Source organism: Limulus polyphemus, unplaced genomic scaffold (assembly GCF_000517525.1).
Source record: "Limulus polyphemus unplaced genomic scaffold, Limulus_polyphemus-2.1.2 Scaffold87, whole genome shotgun sequence".
Classification (NCBI taxonomy): Eukaryota; Metazoa; Arthropoda; class Merostomata; order Xiphosura; family Limulidae; genus Limulus; species Limulus polyphemus.
The window spans coordinates 129,624-150,228 of record NW_013665697.1 but is presented as its reverse complement, the minus strand read 5'-3'; the positions used below and the strand labels follow the sequence as shown (position 1 = coordinate 150,228).

The following is a 20,605-nucleotide window of genomic DNA, read 5'->3' as shown; positions in this document are numbered from 1 at the left end:
GTCATGAGCAATTTTCTTTTTATACATAATGTCCAAAACTTTTACTATTTCTAATTTTTTCTAAATGAAACCACTTTGCGCTACAACCATGGCACATTATTAAAGCTCCATATTCCATCCTAGAGGTTTTGCTTATGTAGTCCATTTTAATGGTTCATTTTTACTTTTGTACTTTTTTTCTGTTTGTTGTTGTTTCTCTTTGCAATATAGTAATATTTTCTGAGCATCGTTTTTATTATCTCGATTTTAGTATGACGCCTCTGAAATTATCCCAAAAGGATGTTTAAAAAAAAACAGAAAAAAAAAACGTGAAATTGAAAAAAAAAATTAATATCGCTCTTCTTTAGTAACCATGTCCTACGTCGTCGACCAGCAAGAGCAAATGATGATTAATAACAATTTTGCCTTTACGAGTGAGTAAATGCTAGCAATGTTTTAGTTCATCCAATATAATATACTCCTGCGCCACCGTTAACGTTATTTACTGTGCATTCATTCACACGCCCACACTTGAAACATCACAAAGCAATAAAAAGGATCAATGTCTGAACAACAGTGCGAAAACAAAAACAATGGATCTCACTTCGACTTAACATCACGTATTTATAATTGAAATGTGACGTCCCCCCCGTTTGTTTGTTTGTAGTTTAAGCAAAAAGCTACACAGTGGGCTATCTGTGCTCTGCCTAGCGCAGGTATCGAAACCCGGTTTCTAGCGTTGTAATTTTTCCTACTGTTCCTTTGTAATAGTGGAAGATGAGCTTCGCGAACATTAGGTCGTAAAATTGTTTATCATCATCAGATTATGAGAACATGGAAAGACTTTGTCGATAATGATGAAAATTATATGGTAAAAACAAATTATCTAGATGTGTACGATAACTTAATTAACGCTACTACTTTATCCACAGAATAGTATATATGGAAGTATAAACTATTTAAAAAATTACTGCCAAACTGCGGTATACAAATTTAAACATCAAGCTCACCAAATCTGCCATTAATTATTTTTATATTTTAATGACTCCTACCTGTTACCAATAAAAAAAAACAAAAACTTCTTAATGCAATATCTGAGCTACCTAAAGAAAGCATACCCTACTCTGGAATACAGAATATTTAAAGGACCATGCACACCACTACGTATATCCATATCTTTTTTTTTGGGGGGGGGGGCTACAATTATTAGTCTTACCGCTGAGTCAAGGGGGGATGGGGCACTAAAACTTAAAATAACTATTCATCACTCTTGACCAGTTATGCTTCGACTTAAGCTCGGAGATATTATCCCTTTGTTGTTGTTTTTCTTACTTGCTAATTAGCATATTGTACATATAATACTTTGTACAAATAAAGATTTATTTGGCTGTATTGCGTGACGAACACAATATTTGCGATTTCTGAACCGATCAGTGATTTAACATTTTGGTCTTTTGTAGGGCCGAACTATCGAACGTATATTTTTAAATGCAATAATAAATACAACGAATTGTTCTAAGTAAGTACACGAACAAAACACTAACAGCAGCAATGCTGTATTGTAACAAATGCATATTGTCTGTAAAAAAAAAAAAAAAATCCCTAAAAAGTGAATATACAACAACCTGATGATTGTGCCTGTCGTTACTTCTGTAAAACAGCCCAGACTTAGCCCACGTGACTTCCTAGTATTAACGGTGTGAAATGGGATACGATGTACAGAACGTGTACGAACCAATTCTTATTCACGTAACAAGCTTATTCTAATTGGGTATTCGAAAATAAAAAATAAAATTACATCTGGTTAATTTCACTAACCATAGCCAAGTACTTCCGTTTTTTTAAACATTTCTGAAATAGAAAATATGTATATTTAATGTTTAACACTGAAGAATTTTTGGATTTTTCTGAATTATTTGTCTAAGCTCTCAAACCGTATAGGTCAACTTGTACAAACTTACAACCACGACTTTTAAGTGCAAAAATAAAAAATGTCTGGCCAACGATAAGACTTTATAGTTTCATAATTGATGACACTTTTAATTTTTTTCAACACAGATTTGAAAATGTAACCTTTTTTTTAGCAGTTTAAAAAATATTTGTACCAGGAACAAAAATACACAACATTAAGCACACACACACACACTGATGTTTCCGTGAGTAAAAACAAAAACAATATTAAATATGATTTTGGTTAATAAGTTACTGTCACCTAACACCAAGATTGGATAGTATCTTAACTAGTAGACTTTGTACTGGTGGCCTGAAAACAAAATTAATGTAATGTATACTACATCCACTAACACACGCTCCGTTTCAATACAAAATAAGGTACTGACCTTTCAACCTTACACTTCCTAACTACGATTTTAAGTAAAATATGGCAGATAAAACTTATTTAGTTTATGACTACCGTTGAACGTTGTGTATTGAGATAATCCTGGCTTCTGGTTGAAAACCATCATTGCGGACAAGCACAAAAAAAAAAAAACGCATCGCCACAAACCGTAATCCGGAAACCAGAATTTGTACCTTTCTTCATGACCTTGTACTTAAACCACAAATTTAAACAAAAAAAGATGACGTACTTGGAAAGTTCAAAATAACCGCAGATTATGACACTTTTACAATATTAATACAAATTAAACATAGTCCTTGACATGTCAAATTCAATAAAGCTATAAATAGATTTTCATTAATCTTTTTGAAGATTCAGTTAAACATTACACATTAAAAGTTACATGATTAGACAAAGTCTTTTCTATCTATAAATCAATGCAAAACGTGTATATATCATGAAGATATCCACTAATCTAGAAGCCACCATAATAAAATATCACAACAACCTACTAAATTACATCCATAATTGATTAAAGATTTTTCTTTAAACTTCTACATAGCGTAATTAACTCAGAGGGCCCTCACATTACCTTCCCCCAGTAATTGTCATGCTTAAGTCATCTGCTTAATAAATAAGCATTAAAATACGGTGCTTGCTAATCGTGTGTCTAGACGAAAACTACAAAACATGAACTATTAAATTCTTAAATATAGAACAACTAGAAATATTCATATGACACGTTTTCCACTATTTCACTGGCCTTGTTTTACCAAACACCAAAAACGCTGTAACTAATGCATCTCAAGCATTTATTCCCGCCAGTCAAATGTAGTGTCAGCTGTCTGTTACACCATAACGTTACATTACAGCTTTTAGAATCAAACTTTTATAACTTCCAAAATATTTTTCTAACATTTGAAACCCAGTTTCAATTCAAAACTATACTGAACATGAAAGATGGAAAATTAGGTCTCAAAGAATAGGTTTGGATTCTAATTTTTTTCTACCCACCCAAAAAAAAAGGTATGCCAAATGTAGATTATATAAATTATGTGGTCAAAGTTTTTTTTTTGTAATTATGACTGTCATATTCAGCAATTGGGAGAATAGCTACTAGTTATTATAGCTGAATGATTAAGGGATTGTTTGGTTTATTTCTAATTAGATTAGCTGTAAGATTATATATGAAAACACATGCCAGTGCCTTCAACCTGGCACTACTGGAAATAATGTTACTGTTCCTATATTAAGCACATAATTCCACCTTAACTAAAAACAGTTAAAATACTAAAAAAAAAAAATACTTATTAACTGAATATTGGAGATTTCATGTACTTAAAATCTTCTTGTAACAGATGACAATTTACATTCAGCACTCTGTTTTAATGATTAACAAAATCAATATATTTCATCATAAAAACTACATTTATGTATGTTTGAACATTTTAACAACCTGCTCCTTAGCTCAGAAAATTTATGCAATTGGAATTACTTGAAAACTGTTATAAACACCTTATAAACCTGGTTTCTTGTTTTGTATTTTTTGTACCTTACATGTTTTCTTAGTACAAAAGACATTTTACAAATCTATACTCATATGATAAATACACTATAAAATGTGTACTGAAGAAATTAAAACAGTTCCAAAAAATAGAACAAAACAATATGCATATTGTAGTAAAACGTTTTGAAGGGTTGTGATAATAGTTACAAATACTTGATGTTTTCCTATAATTACACTTACTCTGAAGAATGTACCCAGCACTATTTCTGGTAAAATGGCATATTTAAAATGAAAATAGTTGCATCTTAATTTTGTTTCATCATGATAATTCTTAAAAAATATGCATGTCTGAAACAATGAAATACATATACAAAGTTTAAAAATTAGACCACCATTCCACAGTTCTTTTAATGATTATTAAGTCTATTTTAGAGAATAGATTATTTATGAGAGCCTAATTCACACACTTGTATTAGAAATACAAAATTTAATGTGAGTTTACATCAATTACAAAATCAAATTTATTTAAAATTACTAATTCATATTACAATAAGTTTACATAAAACTCCACTTATGGTCGAACAAACTGACTTTTAAGTGTTGGCCACTAAATCCTAAGTACATAGTCTGCAACTTTATTAGGTACATGCACAATTGTTCATTACAATTTTCTACTTGATCTTTGTGAATGTACTGCTTTATCTCCCTACTGATTTGCTGTTACAATTTACTTGCATTATATAGCTAATTTTTCTGTCAAACATTGCTGTTTCTCATTATTTAATTATATTAATAAGATAATAGTGTACCCATATTTTTAGGGTGATTTAAAGTATTTTTACTTAAAAGAATAAGTTGAAAACACACAGACCTACATTTCAGTACAATATATTTTTTAATACTGTGTCAGAATTGGTGAAACATTGACACCAATTTTCTCTGGAAGCTGACTAAAATGCAGTATTGGGCCTATATATTACCTGACCATTAACAAAACCATTAACTGCCACTTTTATGGGATGTATATAAATATAGTAGTACTGTTTGTTGTCTGTCCATGTAACTACATTGCAGGGTGTGGATGGATCTTCACCAAAAAGTGGCATGGAGATTCATTAGGTCCATACGGAAATACATACAAGTTTACAGTTTTGCATTTTGCAGTTTTTATGGTTGTTTTTGCATTTTGTAGCACTATTCTGCACCATTGATGGATCTTCACCAAATTTTGCATGATGGTTTGTGGGTCCATGCAGATATACAAGCAAATTTGCAGTTTCACATTTTGTGTTTTTATGGCAGTTTTTGCATTGTTTACAATTACATATAAGGGGAGCAATGTTTTGCGTCCTAAGATAACCTTTCATTAATCATGAATTTACATAACTTCCATCCAGGGGACAAGTACTCCAGCTAGTTTTGAATAAAATTTGTCATAACAGAAAACAACAGAAATGTCTATATTACAGAGAGAAAGGAGGGGGGGGGGGGGGGGTGTTCTATAACCACGATCTAATAAACAATAATTATTAGTACAAGATCTCCTGGTTAAATGTAAATTCATTAATGTTTTAGATGTATTAATTTTTATATAAAATCTTGTAGTGCTTTAAGCATAGCATAATAATCATCTTTTTTCAGAAACTCAAAGCATGCTTAGTCTTACATTAAAATACAGGAGCCCAATTTGAGTTATAAATTTTTTTGTAAAATTATAACTAAAAGAGCATTTCTAATATACCGCTTGCCCCCTTTTGAATTTTTGAAAATCACCACAATTCAAGGAATGCAAAGGCCAAACAATGCTGGTTAAAAGGCTTTTGTTTGCAAAATATCAGATTTTTTTTAAATAAAGTTTTAAGTAATGTTTTTCACATGCATTTTTCTTTTTCAAATATTGACTATTCAACATGCAAAGTAATTTTGATTTTAAGATTAAAAATACTTTTATGTCCGAGAAAATTTTCAAATTTTACATACAAAATCTGTACAGCCTCCAGATAATTATCAAATGCTTTTTAATGAAAAAAAAACTTTATATTTTATCTATTATCTTCACTATTGTATCTCTGTACAGCTACGGTTGATTTGACCAACCACAACCAGGTAGGAAATAGATACAAGTTATGCTATTTTTGTTCTAGAATGACTACAAATTGTAACGTGAAAACACAAATGTTTAGTCTAAATAGCTTAAATCTCATAACATTATACATCTATATATATATATTTATTATTTTAATTTTATTGACCTTTCAGCCATGCCTGGCTAACATTACAGACATTGCAATGATGCAACTATAAGCTTGAATAATAAGCTACAATTTGATACCAAACTTGTTGACATACATTTGAAAAACAATAATTCAATAAAATTTAGAAAGTAAGTCTACAAATGTGATGACATGGCCTTTGACCCATAACCATAGGAATACCTGCCCAGTAAGGTTAAGGTACATTCACAGATCTGTAGATGAAACAAACAGCAAGTCTGAACTAAGATCAAACTATTTACAAAATAGTCTAGTGTTATATTTAAAAACAGAAATTACTTACAAGTCGGAATCCTCTGTCTGCTCTTTGGTATTTGAAGTGCTGTTCGTGTCAAAGACCTGGAAATCATCGCTTAAAACTTCAGCATGATCTCGACTCAGGTCAGGCTGTAGTGAAATCACGACTTTCTCTCCTGGAGAAACAAGAAGGTTCAGGTGATAAAAAAGTAAAGCACAATTTAAATAATAATAAACAAATCTGATAAAATACACTAATAAGGAAACTGACAAAAGGTATGAATGTGAAACTTACCATTATATTTAGAAGGTTCATTTCAACATGTAATATTTAAAGCTTTATGAATACAATAAAAATGACAATAAAAAATGTACACAACCTTTTATGAATTGTAATCATTAACAAGAATACTGCATTATATGGCCTCCAAACAACGTACCTCCATCAACTTGGCTTTCAGCACCACCACCAGACAAATCTGCTTCCGATTCTTCATTTGACTTCCTGGCACGTTCAACTATTAAAATAATAATCAACTATTTTAATGCATACAGTATGAAAATAATTAACAACTACACATTCATCGTCACTACTGTACAGGCAGTGCAGTTAAGTTTATGTTATAGGGCTCCAACAAGTTGGAAGGTCCTGGAAAAGGAAGATCCTCCTTTCTTTTATTGGCTTCTAACTGCTAAAAATTTCATATGGAACCTTTTCCTTGATTCTTTAATGCTATTTTTAATTAACAATGTTTGTTGATTAGAATGTTTAATATATCTAGTTTTGTTATTATTACTCTTTATACTTTTATCATAGACATTGTCTTGCATTATTAGCTTAGTAGACAGATTTAGGATTAACATCGGATATTATTGGGTTTACAGATAAATATATCGTTATTAGTTAGAGTATCCATCTAATCAAATAATTCATTCTAATCTCCATAAGTAAGAATGTAATAAAATCATATTTAATTAGCTAAATGATTTTTAGTTTTGAACTAAATAGGTAGCTTTCTTTGGTCAGAAGTTAATATTAACTGAACGTGCATGGGGTCTGTCCATTAGACCAATCACGTACTGAAGAAGGAATGTTGACTATTATTTAAAATTTACTGTTCAAATCTGTTGTACACAAAAATCAATGTGTTATAAAAGTATCTGTACATAATATATGTCTGTGAATTGACAATGTCAGTTTTACTCAGACTTTGACAAGATGGAGTGCTAAGTGATGTTCAAGTGAGGAATACAAACTTTTGTCCATCATACACTTTGCATATTGCATTTTCTTAACCTCTAAAACCTCCAAAATATATAACTACAATTTTGTTCAGTATTTCTGTACACTGTATCTAGTATTTACTCTCTTCTATCATGAACTGTTGCTAAATTAGCAATGTAGAGTAAAATGAATAGTTGATAACTCTTGACATCAAATACATAATACCATGTTGAATAGCACTCTATAAAAGGTCTTGCACTTTTTAATACCCACCATGCACATATGGTTAATTAAATTCAAATGTTTCTTCTCAAACTGACATTACAATGAATTATATAAGCAGATATATAAACTACATGAACTGTAGTAAGTTGGGAACAATTGACTCTATAAATAAGAAAGAAAAGATACTTCATGCATATCTATAGGAAAGGACACATATATATCAGTCATTTCTAAACAAATATAAATCAGCAAAAATTCCGTATACAAAGCAACACTGCATCTCATACTCTTCATACTTCATATTGGAGCTGAAACTAAAAATGTTTGATAGATTATTAAATTACTTGACCAGTAATATATATATATTATGATTATTAGTTTTCCTGAAGCACAGAAATATAAAGATATAAAAAAAAACTGAATTAAATGCACAGCACTTAAAACAGTTATGTACAACATGGCAAACTAAGAGTACAAATGCTATAAAGCAAGTTTTGAATTCATCTGGACATTTTATCAGACTAATGACGTACACACTGCAAAGTCTATATTAAATAAGTAATTAATTAAAAACTAATTTCAAAGGGAACTCTTAATTAAAAGAAATTCAGTTTGATTATAAGCTATTTTATTTGTCATCAAGTTATTCAGTATTATACAAACAAAGAAATCCTTTTGATTAAGTAGTAAGAATGTAGAATAGATGAATTCTAATTGATGGATGATTTCAAAGAGTATAATTTAATATGGGTAAGGCTTCTGATTACAGATTAGGAGACTTAACTAAAAACTGGCGTGTTTTGGACTTGTAAGCAGCATCTCATCCATGCCCACGGTATCATTGAAACATAACTATACTTAAATGAACAATTATACAATGTATCAAGCTACTATTTTGGAGAAACCAACACTTATGTTTCATAAGTATGCTGTCATTATGGATTAGAATTCACAGCTCTATTGGTGTGTTAGCAGGGCAGAAATAGTGCATGTATATAACATCATGATAACTATCTCCTCAACAACTGAAACCTGATTACAAAGCAAACTTACACAATAAATGAAATATGACTAATAAATTTATCACCTTATTGATCTTACCAACACAAATATCAATAAGCAACAAGTGAAGCACAAGTTCTTCTAATACCAAATCTTTTACCAGATTAAATATACTGAAGTACAATCACTTGTTTAAAACAAATTCATGATGTTAGCAAATACATAGGCTAAAAACAATAAATTATAAGAAACCCTATAACACTTTTAAAAGGTAGAGCTCTCTTCATCAGAAGCAAATTGAGAATAACGAAGTTAAGTGAAATGTGAGAAAAAGTGGAGCAGTGTTCTGGTAGAAAACTAGGATAACCCAGAAGTGTTTTAATTTCCTTCAAAAGAATGTTATAGGTGTGACTCATTTCCACTGTGCCAGGAAACAAAAATGTTAGATATAAAGAAGTTAGAAAATTTTGTTTAAAGAAAATTATACTGGATAATGATAAGCAAGATAAAGATGTAATAAGATGATAGATTAAGAAGAAAATGTTAAGGATTTAGAACTAAGAAGATAAAAATCAAATGAAAATTATCATAAATAAATAATCAGTATTAAAAAAGGTTAGGAGTAAAATAAAGAATTTACATCACACATGAGAAATGAAAAAACTTTTTTGTCAGACAGGGAACTAATTAACAGTCAAAGATTACAGATTCCAAGAGTTAGGTTTGTTCCACAAGGTTGAATAGTATTAAAAATGGCAATCCAATAAGCATCTTTCATTTCTCTATCAGCTTTAGTCGGAAAGCCAGTTTCAATTTTTTTATGAGAATCGCATCATTAATAGAATTACCAGATTGGTTGAAGTGTTGGGCAACAGGGAGGTTTTTTTGGTGTTAATAGAAGATTTATGGTTGTTGAAATGCTAAGTCATTTGGATTTGTACTACATACTGGTAATTGCACTGTTTACATTGTATGAAGTAAATGGTGTTGTACGTTATGCATGTAATTGTTTTAGTAATTTTAAAGTTTATGAATTTGCATGTTAAATAACAAGCTTTATTACATGGATGACAACCATTCTGTGGTGGAGTGTAACTCACTTGTGCACAAACAAAGATACCCAAGATTTCTGCTCTTCAATGGGAACTTTAGAAAACATTATTCTTAGAAAATCATTCAGTGTAGTGAATGGAATTTTGCTGTTTTCTTTGTTTTTTTTTGCAGAGTATGAAAAATGTTTTTGAGTTTAAAGCAATAGGTAATAAGGAGAATAATTATGTTTATCTCTTTAGTATTATGTTTAACAAGGTTTTTTATTGAGTGTTGTTGGCTTTTACAATGTCTGTCTGTCAATTTTGGCATCTTTATACCTTCTATATAACATGACTTGTTTTAGATTCATAATGTTTTTTCTACAAGTTGTTTCATCTGTATAGATTTTCTTGATTCGGATCCTTTGACTGTGGGTAATATTCTGTTTAACTGAGTGAAGTGACAGCTTTCATAGTGAAGATACTATGGTCTGTCAGCAGGTTTTTTGCAGGAGTCAATTAGTAAAAGGCCATCATTTAGTGACAATAGAATGTCAATAAAATTAACTTGGGTAGCAGAGAAACCAAGAGTGCGTGTGTGAAATGTGTTAGCAAACGAAAAAAAGTATTTTTAAATAATTCAGAACGAGCTGTCTGATTGATAAACATATCTATGTAGCATTTCCATGTGCAAGGTTTCACAGATCCTTTTTTGTAATAACTGGTTTTCAGTATGGCTCAAATATGTTGGCATATTTAATACAAGCTGGTAGTCATTAGCTAGTGGAAAGTACTGTCATTAAAAGGTTGGAAAAACATGTCAATGGTTTTGTAAACAGGAATGTTGAAGAAAAAGGAATTAATATCGAAACTGAACATAAAATAAGCTAGAAGTTTCAATATTCACAGCACAGTTTTTATGTAAAGGTTGTTTAGTGCAAGATTATATATTTTCTAAGCCTATGATATATTTTGTACAAGTTCAGTGATATTTCTGTGAACATTGTGTACTTCCATATCCATGAAAGCTACTTATCCTTTGCTTATTTTAATACGTATGTCAAAATTCCATAACCAATATTTCTTTGTTACTGAAAAAACATTTATCAAACACTCATCTGAAAAACCAACAGCAGAAAAGAAATATTTTTTGCATTTTTCTGTTATCCATCTTCATTTTTACTGACATATACATTATCAAGGTTTTTAACTCTACACATAAATCAAAGATATGATCTCATATATTATTCGCTGCATATCATTTGGACTGTTGCCCTTAAGTACAAATAAAAATATCTGCAAATCTTTTCTAGTTTCTAAATGCAGTTTAACATATATATAAGTGCTAATATAAACCTTCAAGTAACTCAATTTAAATGTAAATTAAAAACAGGTTTTACTTACTTGCACCAGGTGAAGGTTGGCTTGGCTTTCGGCTTTTCCCAATGATGTTTTCCATTATACCAGACATTCGATCTCTCCTTTTGTCTTTCTTGTTTCGAAGGGTACCTATGCATGTCTCTTCTACTACTTTTACACACATTTTATGGATGTTCATTTCACAATCTTCAAGTAAATGAAAATTAATACCAAATTACAAAAAATTTAACATAGCACACTCTACTTAATAAAATAATAATGAAAACCTCACTTTAATACACTATGATTTATACTAGCTTTCTTTCTAAAATAGAAATAAAACGACAATTCAAATACTCTTTTCTGGTAGCTTTATCTTATTCCAAAACAAATACACAAGTTTGTTACATATTATAGCATAAATAAAATGCCAGTCTACAATGGGAAAATACAAAATATGTACATACAGTAATATGAAATAAAACAAGAAGTTTTCACTCCCAAGCTTTAGAGCATAAAAAACCTGCACATTTCTACTCGTATATTAAAATACATAACTTTACTGTTCAATATTTTAAACTTAAATTACATGGGCTAAAACAGCCAAGACAAAACCCCAGGGAAGATAGTAGGCAGTTACTAGAACACACTACTACAAGGGGTTTAGTCCAACTCCTCAAACTAAATAATGATATTAACTATCACATTTATTAGAAGCCAACAGCTGAAACTGTGGAACATTGTTCAATGGCATTGCATTTCAAACCTTAGGCTTTCTAATCCAAAGCCTGGCAATGGCATATTTAACATTGATGCAATCAGGGAAACATACTGACGGGCCCCTCATATTGCAGGCCCCCAAAGTGCTAAAAAAAATATTCTATACCTGTAGCTGATCAGAACGAACAAGTCCCCTAAGAAAACAGCACAGTAGTCTGAAGTGTTAAAAATGCCTCTGAAGCCTAGCACACCCAACCCACACCATTTGAGAATGGTCCCTGTGTGCCAGTTTGCTTAAAGCAATATTAATGTTAAGTTTTTTCTTGTTCAGATAGTAAAAGGTGTTTTATAAAGTATTATTAAAGATGAGATACTTTTACTACTTTGAGATTTAAAATTCATACATATTAAAGTACACATATTACAAGTATGATGTTTGTGCAAATGAATATCACTGGAAATCGTACTTGGATTTTTTAAGGATATAAATATAAAAAACCTGCCCTCCTACACTAGAAATAGAACATCAGAAAAAACCTTTCTAAAACTGAGCTTCTCAAAATATAAATATTTAATACCCTCTTTTCTTTCAAGCTATACAATTACAGTAGACAATAAAAATGAATGTCTGAAGATAGAATACTTTACAATTAAACCTTGAGAACCTAATACTCTGATATTATCATCTCTGTCTAACATTTTACTATTTTGTTTTAAGATTTTTCAAATGCATTAGATAGTGTTAGTCATTGGTTATTTAGTACTGTGTACACTAATAAACTAATTTCTTGATTTCTATTTAATAAATATTAAATTAAGCACAAATAATAAAAGCTGATTGCTAGACAAAAAATGTCAGGATGGGCTAAAGTAGAATATGTAAAGCAAGTTAAGCCACACAATTTTCAAAACAAAAAGTTTCGTGTTAACTAATTACTTTTTTAATTAAGATAGAACATACAAAATCATCATTCTAACAATAACAACTTACTTTGGCACTGGTATCCTTGGTTTCCAACCCCCCAAATAATTAACTGGCAGTGATTGCAGAACGTTACACAGCAGTAGTGTTCTGGCAGAAAATGATGGTTTCGAACAAAGACAGGCTAAAAGTTAGAAATTGAAACTAACATGTACAGTGAAGATGAGGAGACACAAAGAAAAGAGGTACTGTTTACATTTTTGTTCAAAACTAAGAAGGCTATACCTCATAAGGCAAATATATTACTGAAAAAAGTATGTATATACACACACACACACACATCTATCTATAAAGCTGACCTACCACAATATGCAAAAAAAATATATACAGGTTTGTATATAGCACATTTGGACCTTGTAGCAAAAACACAATTTAATATTTCCAAAAACACTACATAATTTAATAGATATATGCAGGGCTGCAATTCTCAACAACAACAAAACAAAAGTAGAGGTACTCAGCTGGGTGAAGTGGACCCGTTTTTTTTTGTTTTTTTTTAAATCTACGTGTGAATAACAATTTGAATGTCAATGAATAAATGCTTTATGATAGAACAATGAAATGCATGCACATCCAAAAAAGCTGCTCAAATAAGTCCCGGTGCTTTTACTGCCTTAAAAAGTAAGTTCCGGTGCTTAGAGAATTTTACCCCTGGATATATGTTTTACAGCTGGTTGAAAAGTTCATAATTTGTCTAAATAAACTTAAGGTTACATTTTAAAAGTCACTTACTACATTCCTTCAACTTAAAAATCAGAAAACTTATGCATCTTTAGAAATATAATTTTTTCTTATATAACATGGCTTATTCTCAGTGTAACAAAAGCAAGTACTAAAGCATTAAAACTTCATTTTATCATGCTTGTAATAATATAAATTACTTTAATCTCAATTAAATTACAAACTTTAATAATCACCTTTTTATTTCTCTGTAAAAAACGCAACCTTGTCTTTTCCTTAGCAACAAAACTTGGACATCGTTCAATCATATTGACAGCTTGCTGATTCTTTACTCCAAACTGCTTGAGAACAGTGGCAAGAGCAGCAACCATAGCAGATGTTTTGTCATCAGCATTCTCAAAATCCTCTCTTCAGTATAATGGTTTTGTTCAATGGTATAAAACCATTTAATAAATATTATGTTTAACCAAACAAATTTAAAACAATTCACAGTTTGAACAATCAAGTGCCCAGTTATTATACTTAGATATACAAGTACATTAAAAAGCTCCAACTTCTATAGCACTAACAAGACACACCTTCATCTGTTGCAGCCATGTTTGCAATTTCAGAAGTTTGCTTTAAACACAATACAAATAAATTAACAACTGTTGTATTATAAAAATAAAAAATTTGACAGAACATTACTTTATATTCAACAAAATGTAATTTGATATTTAACTTATAATAACCAAGTAGGAGTCTCGTAATAGAAATTTACAACACAGTAAGAAGTAGAGGCTAGAAATCACACAAATTGAACACTAATACGATAATTCATCAAAATATATCAAAACAAATATTCCATTGATAGTAGTCAAAATTCTTACACTATTAGAGTCACATCTAGCTGACTCATGCAAGCACCAGTATGGCTATTCAAGTGTAGGTTTTGTCAAAGTTAAATATACTATTTAAGCAATCTAGCTACTAAACAAAAATGAAAATAAATATAACCAAGACTGATCTATCCTATAACAACTTTTGCTCCAGAAAATGGCAGAAACTCTAAAGTATATACAACTTCAGTTATTTCCCAGCCATTTCTTAACCCTTAAGCCATCATCTAAAAGATGCTAATACTTTTATATGATGATTATTCAGATGATGTTGATACTAAATCTTCTCTGCATTTTGATAAAGCCTGTAGTGAAAAGTGGATTGGATAAGTACTCGAAAATTAAAAATGTATACTTGAATTTAAATATTTATATTAAATATGTTTATATACAAAAAATGAATACTTACGAAAGATTCTCTAAGATTGGAACTAACAGTTGTTCAATAATCTTTAATTCCTTGGTTTTATCTTGCATGGCTTCCTCTAGCTGACTATCTGATGGTCCAAAAAAATTCCCTAGACCTGCAACACAACAGAATTGGTTAAAAAGTTTCATTTATTAATATTATACTGTGAATGACAATGAACTCACAAACAGTCTGAGCTCTGTGTAAAATGATCAGCTTACTGTTCCATTTCCCAGTGAGGTGACAAAGAAAATTATTTATTTACTAGAAACCTGTGATGTCTAAAAAACCAAAGAGCAGTGTTACAAGAACATTTTAACAATATAAATATAGATACATAAATCTCATTTTTAAAACATAAGAATAAAAAGGAATCTAAAGCTCCAACTTTATGACCCTTTGCCATAGCACCTTGTTGCTAAATTCCTACTCGCCAATATTGTAAATAGTTAAATGCTTAAATTACATATGTTGTTATACCTTTCACTAATGTTGGAGTCTGTATATTGTATCATATTGAGCAATTTTAAATTTTTGCCTGTTATAAAACTTAGCATAAAGAACTGATAGAAAAATCAATTGAAGCTACCACTTTTTATGTAAGGGTTAATGGGATTTATTACAGTACTAAGGGTATTTCTGTTTGTTTGTGTGTGTGTGTGTGTGTGTGTGTGTGTGTGTGTGAATGATAAGCTCTTAGAAACACTATAACTAACAAAGTCATCAACCCATGCAAAACTTGGTGTATAAATAATTAGGGAAAAGTGTTGTTTAAAAAGCCAGTGGGCTCCAATAGTAAAACTAAGGTTAAGTAGTAAAATAAACTTTTTCCAACCATCTTTTTTTTTTCTAAACACTTTTCAATTTGTATGCCTTTGTACAAAGTCACAAATAAAAAGTTAATTAATTTTCTGCTGTTTCAAGTTGTCAAGCTTAATCTGTCATCTTAAAATTCTTAGCAATGCTTTTTGGCTATTTTTTGCAATCCAGACATGTTGGTATGAACCTTAAGAAAAACATTTTCTTGACAACTAGGAATCTGTTTAGATGGCTATTAAAAGCAGCTCTGCAAGTCAAGTGAGATTAACTTTATTCATTATTTGAACTTTGTTAATTCTTCCAACATTCTTCTCAAAGGCTCAACAAATTTTCTGTTTACAACACATTCAATCCATATACAATTGTCACTGCAGTACGTAGCAGAGAAAGAGGTTCAACATTCAATTCTCTTTACAAATTCAACCATGTGAAACAAAAAGTGAAGCAGCTAAATGGATTACCTACTTACATAATTACTTTGACAAAATTTAGGAAATTTATAAGAAATGCTCCCTTTTTTAATGGAATAACAGATTTTTTTGATGACTGGAGTAGTTATATGATAGACTAAAACTCAAAATGGGTCTAACATAGCTTATACATCCCATTTACAATGGAATAAAGTTAAGTAAAAATAACCAATCCACTCAAAATCTGTATCTCTGGACTTTATTTGAAGTGTATACTAGATTTCCTCTCCTTGCAACAAATCCCATTGATCAACTTTCCTCCTTCATAAACAGAGATAAATAACCAAAGTTTTACAGAAAATTACATGCAACATTCTGCACAGTTCAGAAGAGAATTCTAGTCATTAGCTACAAATATAATACAATATTAGTGATATTTTTTAAACATGTTAATACTAATTTACCTTATGTGAACAGTGTCAATGCTTTGCACCATCCCAGTTTCTATGAATCTACATATAGCAATATTTACTAATTCCAAATTTACTAAGTGTATCTTCATGAAATTTGGAAGGCTATTGGTAAACATTTACAACTATGTTGTACACAAAATATCAGAATTTTCAATAAAGTATCTTTACAAAAGATTTCTCTGTAAATTTACTGAGTCAGTCCAACTGATCTCAGTGCAAGGTGATTTTTATGTTAAGAAGAAAAGTAGTGTTTCAACTTACAGTTTTCATATTTCATTTGCATAACCTATGAAACCTCCTAAATAAAAGTCACATCTTTTTTTTGAGTAAAACTATTTTTATCAGTGATTTTCTCTACCCTAACTGTAATGAAATAAGTAATGCAAGGTAAAGTGAAAGATAAAAAGTACAAAATAAATCTATTTTACCTTCTCACAATGACTGCATATTGTAACAAACAACTACATACTATTTATTCTACAGCCAAAGCTAACAGACTTTTCTAATCTGGGTTTATTTAGTTTATTGCTTTACAGCTACACTTAAAATCCTCAGAGAGTAGGCTAACAGCTTTTTATCTCAGCTGGACAGCTTTGTGTAAATAAAGCAATCAACTTACAAACACAACATGAATGAATTACAAAATCCCCTGCACACAGAGCGTTACATTACCTATCACAATATATTTTTGTTGTTGTTGTTTCATTTAGATTTTCTGATTTAACCTATTAATTTCAATTTTACATTGCAGTAACTTTTATAAAAAAAAGAAAAAATATACATAAAAAACAAGAAGTTTAGTATTTACTCATCAAGATTCCTGAATTTTGCTATCTAAAGATAGTGCAATGTTCGCCTACTTTTTCGTAGAAATGTTGTTTGTACAAAATATTTTCAATGTTTTATTTAAGGTTTAACTGAAAGTTTTCAGTCCTATACTCGAGCAAAGTATTTCCAACATTGCTTTGCAATTATTCAACATAAATACCTGAATTTTTAAAAATGACTCTTACAAATATAAGCTACAAGCAAGACAAGAAATAATTCTTCTCTGATTTTTACTTTTATTGTAATGGGTCCTTAAATGTGAATAATAAAAAAACGTAATTCCAATTTTTCTAAATAGTGAACTGATTGTTAACTTACTAATTTTTGCCACATAATTCTATTGGGTACTTCTATAATTTAATCAGTAAAATATTTGTTGACACTGTCTAAAAAATGTGTAATAAAAAAAACATGAAAACGTTGAATTTAAAACATCGTTATTAAAAAGAATTAAGAAGTATGTTTTTAAAGTAATTAGGTTAATTTGAAGTGTTTCAAAAATTATTTTTTTACAATTATATTATTTTTTTAACATCATTTTTGTTAATAAATAAGAATTACACAATTCTATTGTTTTAAAGTACTGGTGTTTTCAAGTAGAGGGCCCTAGTTGTACATGTATATTTAGTACACACAACCAGTGGGTTTACTGTTCACAGCATAGGTTCCACTCATAAGTGAAGTTGAATATTTCCAATTCAAAACTTTACATGTCATGGAATACATTGTACTGTTTTCTGAAGTGGAATGTAATTATTTCATATGTATATGTGTTAATGTTAAAATTTGTATAGTAAATCTAAACATAATTAATTTGAAGTACATGATCTTATCTATTTTGAGAAGTAAAATCTCGGATTTCCATAAATATTATCCTAATACAAGTTCGGTTACAGTTACTATTACTCTAACAATTTCAATAATAATTCAATAATAATTAAACAAATGATTTGTTGTAAGTGGCCACTAACAATAATAAAGTGGGGATCAGCAATCAGTGGCTAGGAAAGAGAATTATAAGCCAGCCCTGTCGACAGGAACCAATGATTAACACCATAAAGGGAACAAATGGTCGATTAACAGGAAATAGATAATCAACAATTGGGGAAAAAAATTTTATTATAAGCACAATTTGAAAACATGTTTATAACTATTGTACAGTTCCTTGTCAATTGAACCAAATAAATAAATAATATGGTGTTATGAAAAAAATAGCATGGACCAATTATTTTGTCTCTGTTATAAGATTTGTTTATATGAATTCCAACTGTTGGCATCATGTAATGTCACTTGCCACTCCTTACCACCACCTACATCTTCACAATCCCTGCTATGGTATAGTACCTAGTCTTGTCCATTTTAAATTGGTCACTGACAAATATCACAGTGAAGTGTGAAATTTACTTAGTAACACATAAAACTCAATATAAGAAGCTCTTACTGGTTTTGCAGTCATTTTCTTTTAATTTACCAAATTTCTTCCTGATATTCTATGCATTTCTTATACCAGAAATTTAGTACTTTCTAACTGTATGCTGAGACCCTGCGTAAGAAGTGAAACATGGCACAAAAGAACAAAATTTCCAAGTAAAATAAAAAAAAAAAGAAATTGACGTGGATGGAATTTCTGGAAAAAAGCTCAACTAACCTCATCTATTCCTATTTGCTCTTTTAACAACTTTAGTAGCAGCTTGATGATGACTCCACCCAAAAATAACAACAATAGACAGTGGTAAGTATTAAAAAAATTTGATGGCAAAATAAATGTGAAACGCAGTCTATAATTCAATTTACTTTTTTTTTTTCACTGTGTTATGCTAGTTTGAGGAATTTCACCTTCATCAGTAACCCTTGACAAAAGCAAATTGATGAATAAGACTAGGCTTCATAAAATGGTGTAGTGTATATTTTATTCCTAGTTTAACAATAAATTATTTGGATATTAAAAAATATATCATTTATCATCTGAGCTAAAGTAAGATAATCGAGCACATATGAAAGGTAGACATAAACACATCAGAAAATAATGCAGTGAATCATCGGTTGTGTATTATATCTTCAACCATAATAGCTAAAGCAGTGTTTCCCAAAGTGTGGTCCACGACCCAGTATCGGTCCATGAACAAAAAATTCCAGTCCGCAGAAAACTAAAAAAAATTAATTTGATTTAATTTTAACCCCTTCACTACCAACTGCCATTTTAAACTTTCTCCAAGCCTTTGTTGTATATTAAAGAAAAATGTAATTAAATCAGTTAATATAAATATATTCTAATAAAATTAATATTTTCATATAAATTATAACTTAAATTTTCATTTCATCTAATTTGGATTTCAATGGAACTAATATAACAAGAAGGAAAAGTGAAAGTTTGTACTTAAAGATACGAAACTAAAGAATTCACAAGCTGACAGCTGCCTTTATACCTTCAGTCTTTCAAGAATTAAGGTGTTCTCACTTAGTGCAATTTAGAGAGCCTAAAATTAAGTTTTACGATGTTGATAACCTTGAGATTATTGTGAAATGCCGTGAATTTAAACCACATTAGCTAGACATGTCCCCCTGCTGAGTCCAAGCCAATCTTCTCCTGTCTGCAGGTAAGAGCAAAGAAAGGATTTTGTATCACATAAAAGGACCATTTGTTCATTCAAGTTAACCAGTTCTTTGACACCAAAGTTTTAGGAATTTTATTCCAAATGTGTTAAATTTGCTTACTCTGTTAATGGAAATTAACAGTCAAGCAAGACCCAAGTCTTACATCTGGTAGTGCCAGGTGGCAGCAGACAAGTTGCTGGTGGCCAGTTTGTTCTGAGAAGGAATTAATTGTTTTTGACTTAGTTTGTACTAACTACAATTTTTTTTTAAGTTGTTCATTTTTTTTAAAAAAACCCTCTCCAATATGGATAGATGGATGAAGAAACATGCATCACACAAGTGATGTGCAAATGCAGCCTAGTTCTAGTAAAACTGAAGTTAGTGAAAATAATAGGATAAACGTTTAAGTGAAGTGCAGCTTGGTATCAAAGAAAATAAAGACCTCCTGGACTCGACAGTATTGTGACGAATATTTGAGGTATGGTTTTTATGAGTGGTGGTAGTAATAATGATTTGCCACTGTGTTCTTTGTTGTTCAAGATTATAAAATGAGCATGAAACTGTAACGAATTTATCATTATGTATTTATTTTTAATATGAACGTTTGGATTGAATTTGTATTTAGAAATATGCG

General features: G+C 30.2%; 1 protein-coding gene across 3 annotated transcripts in view; it reads right to left on the bottom strand.

Annotated features, from left to right (window-relative positions):
- The window catches only part of LOC106468289, a 121,911-nt gene that overhangs the window by 45,182 nt on the left and 56,124 nt on the right, over positions 1 to 20,605 (bottom strand). For all 3 annotated transcript variants that reach the window (XM_013928712.2, XM_022397245.1, XM_022397239.1), the window contains 6 exons: positions 14,847 to 14,961; positions 13,796 to 13,967; positions 12,888 to 13,002; positions 11,222 to 11,383; positions 6,775 to 6,852; positions 6,381 to 6,510 (listed from right to left, as the gene is read on the bottom strand). In XM_013928712.2, coding sequence (XP_013784166.1) covers positions 6,381 to 6,510; positions 6,775 to 6,852; positions 11,222 to 11,383; positions 12,888 to 13,002; positions 13,796 to 13,967; positions 14,847 to 14,961 — 772 coding nt within the window. The remainder of the gene's footprint in view (positions 1 to 6,380; positions 6,511 to 6,774; positions 6,853 to 11,221; positions 11,384 to 12,887; positions 13,003 to 13,795; positions 13,968 to 14,846; positions 14,962 to 20,605) is intronic.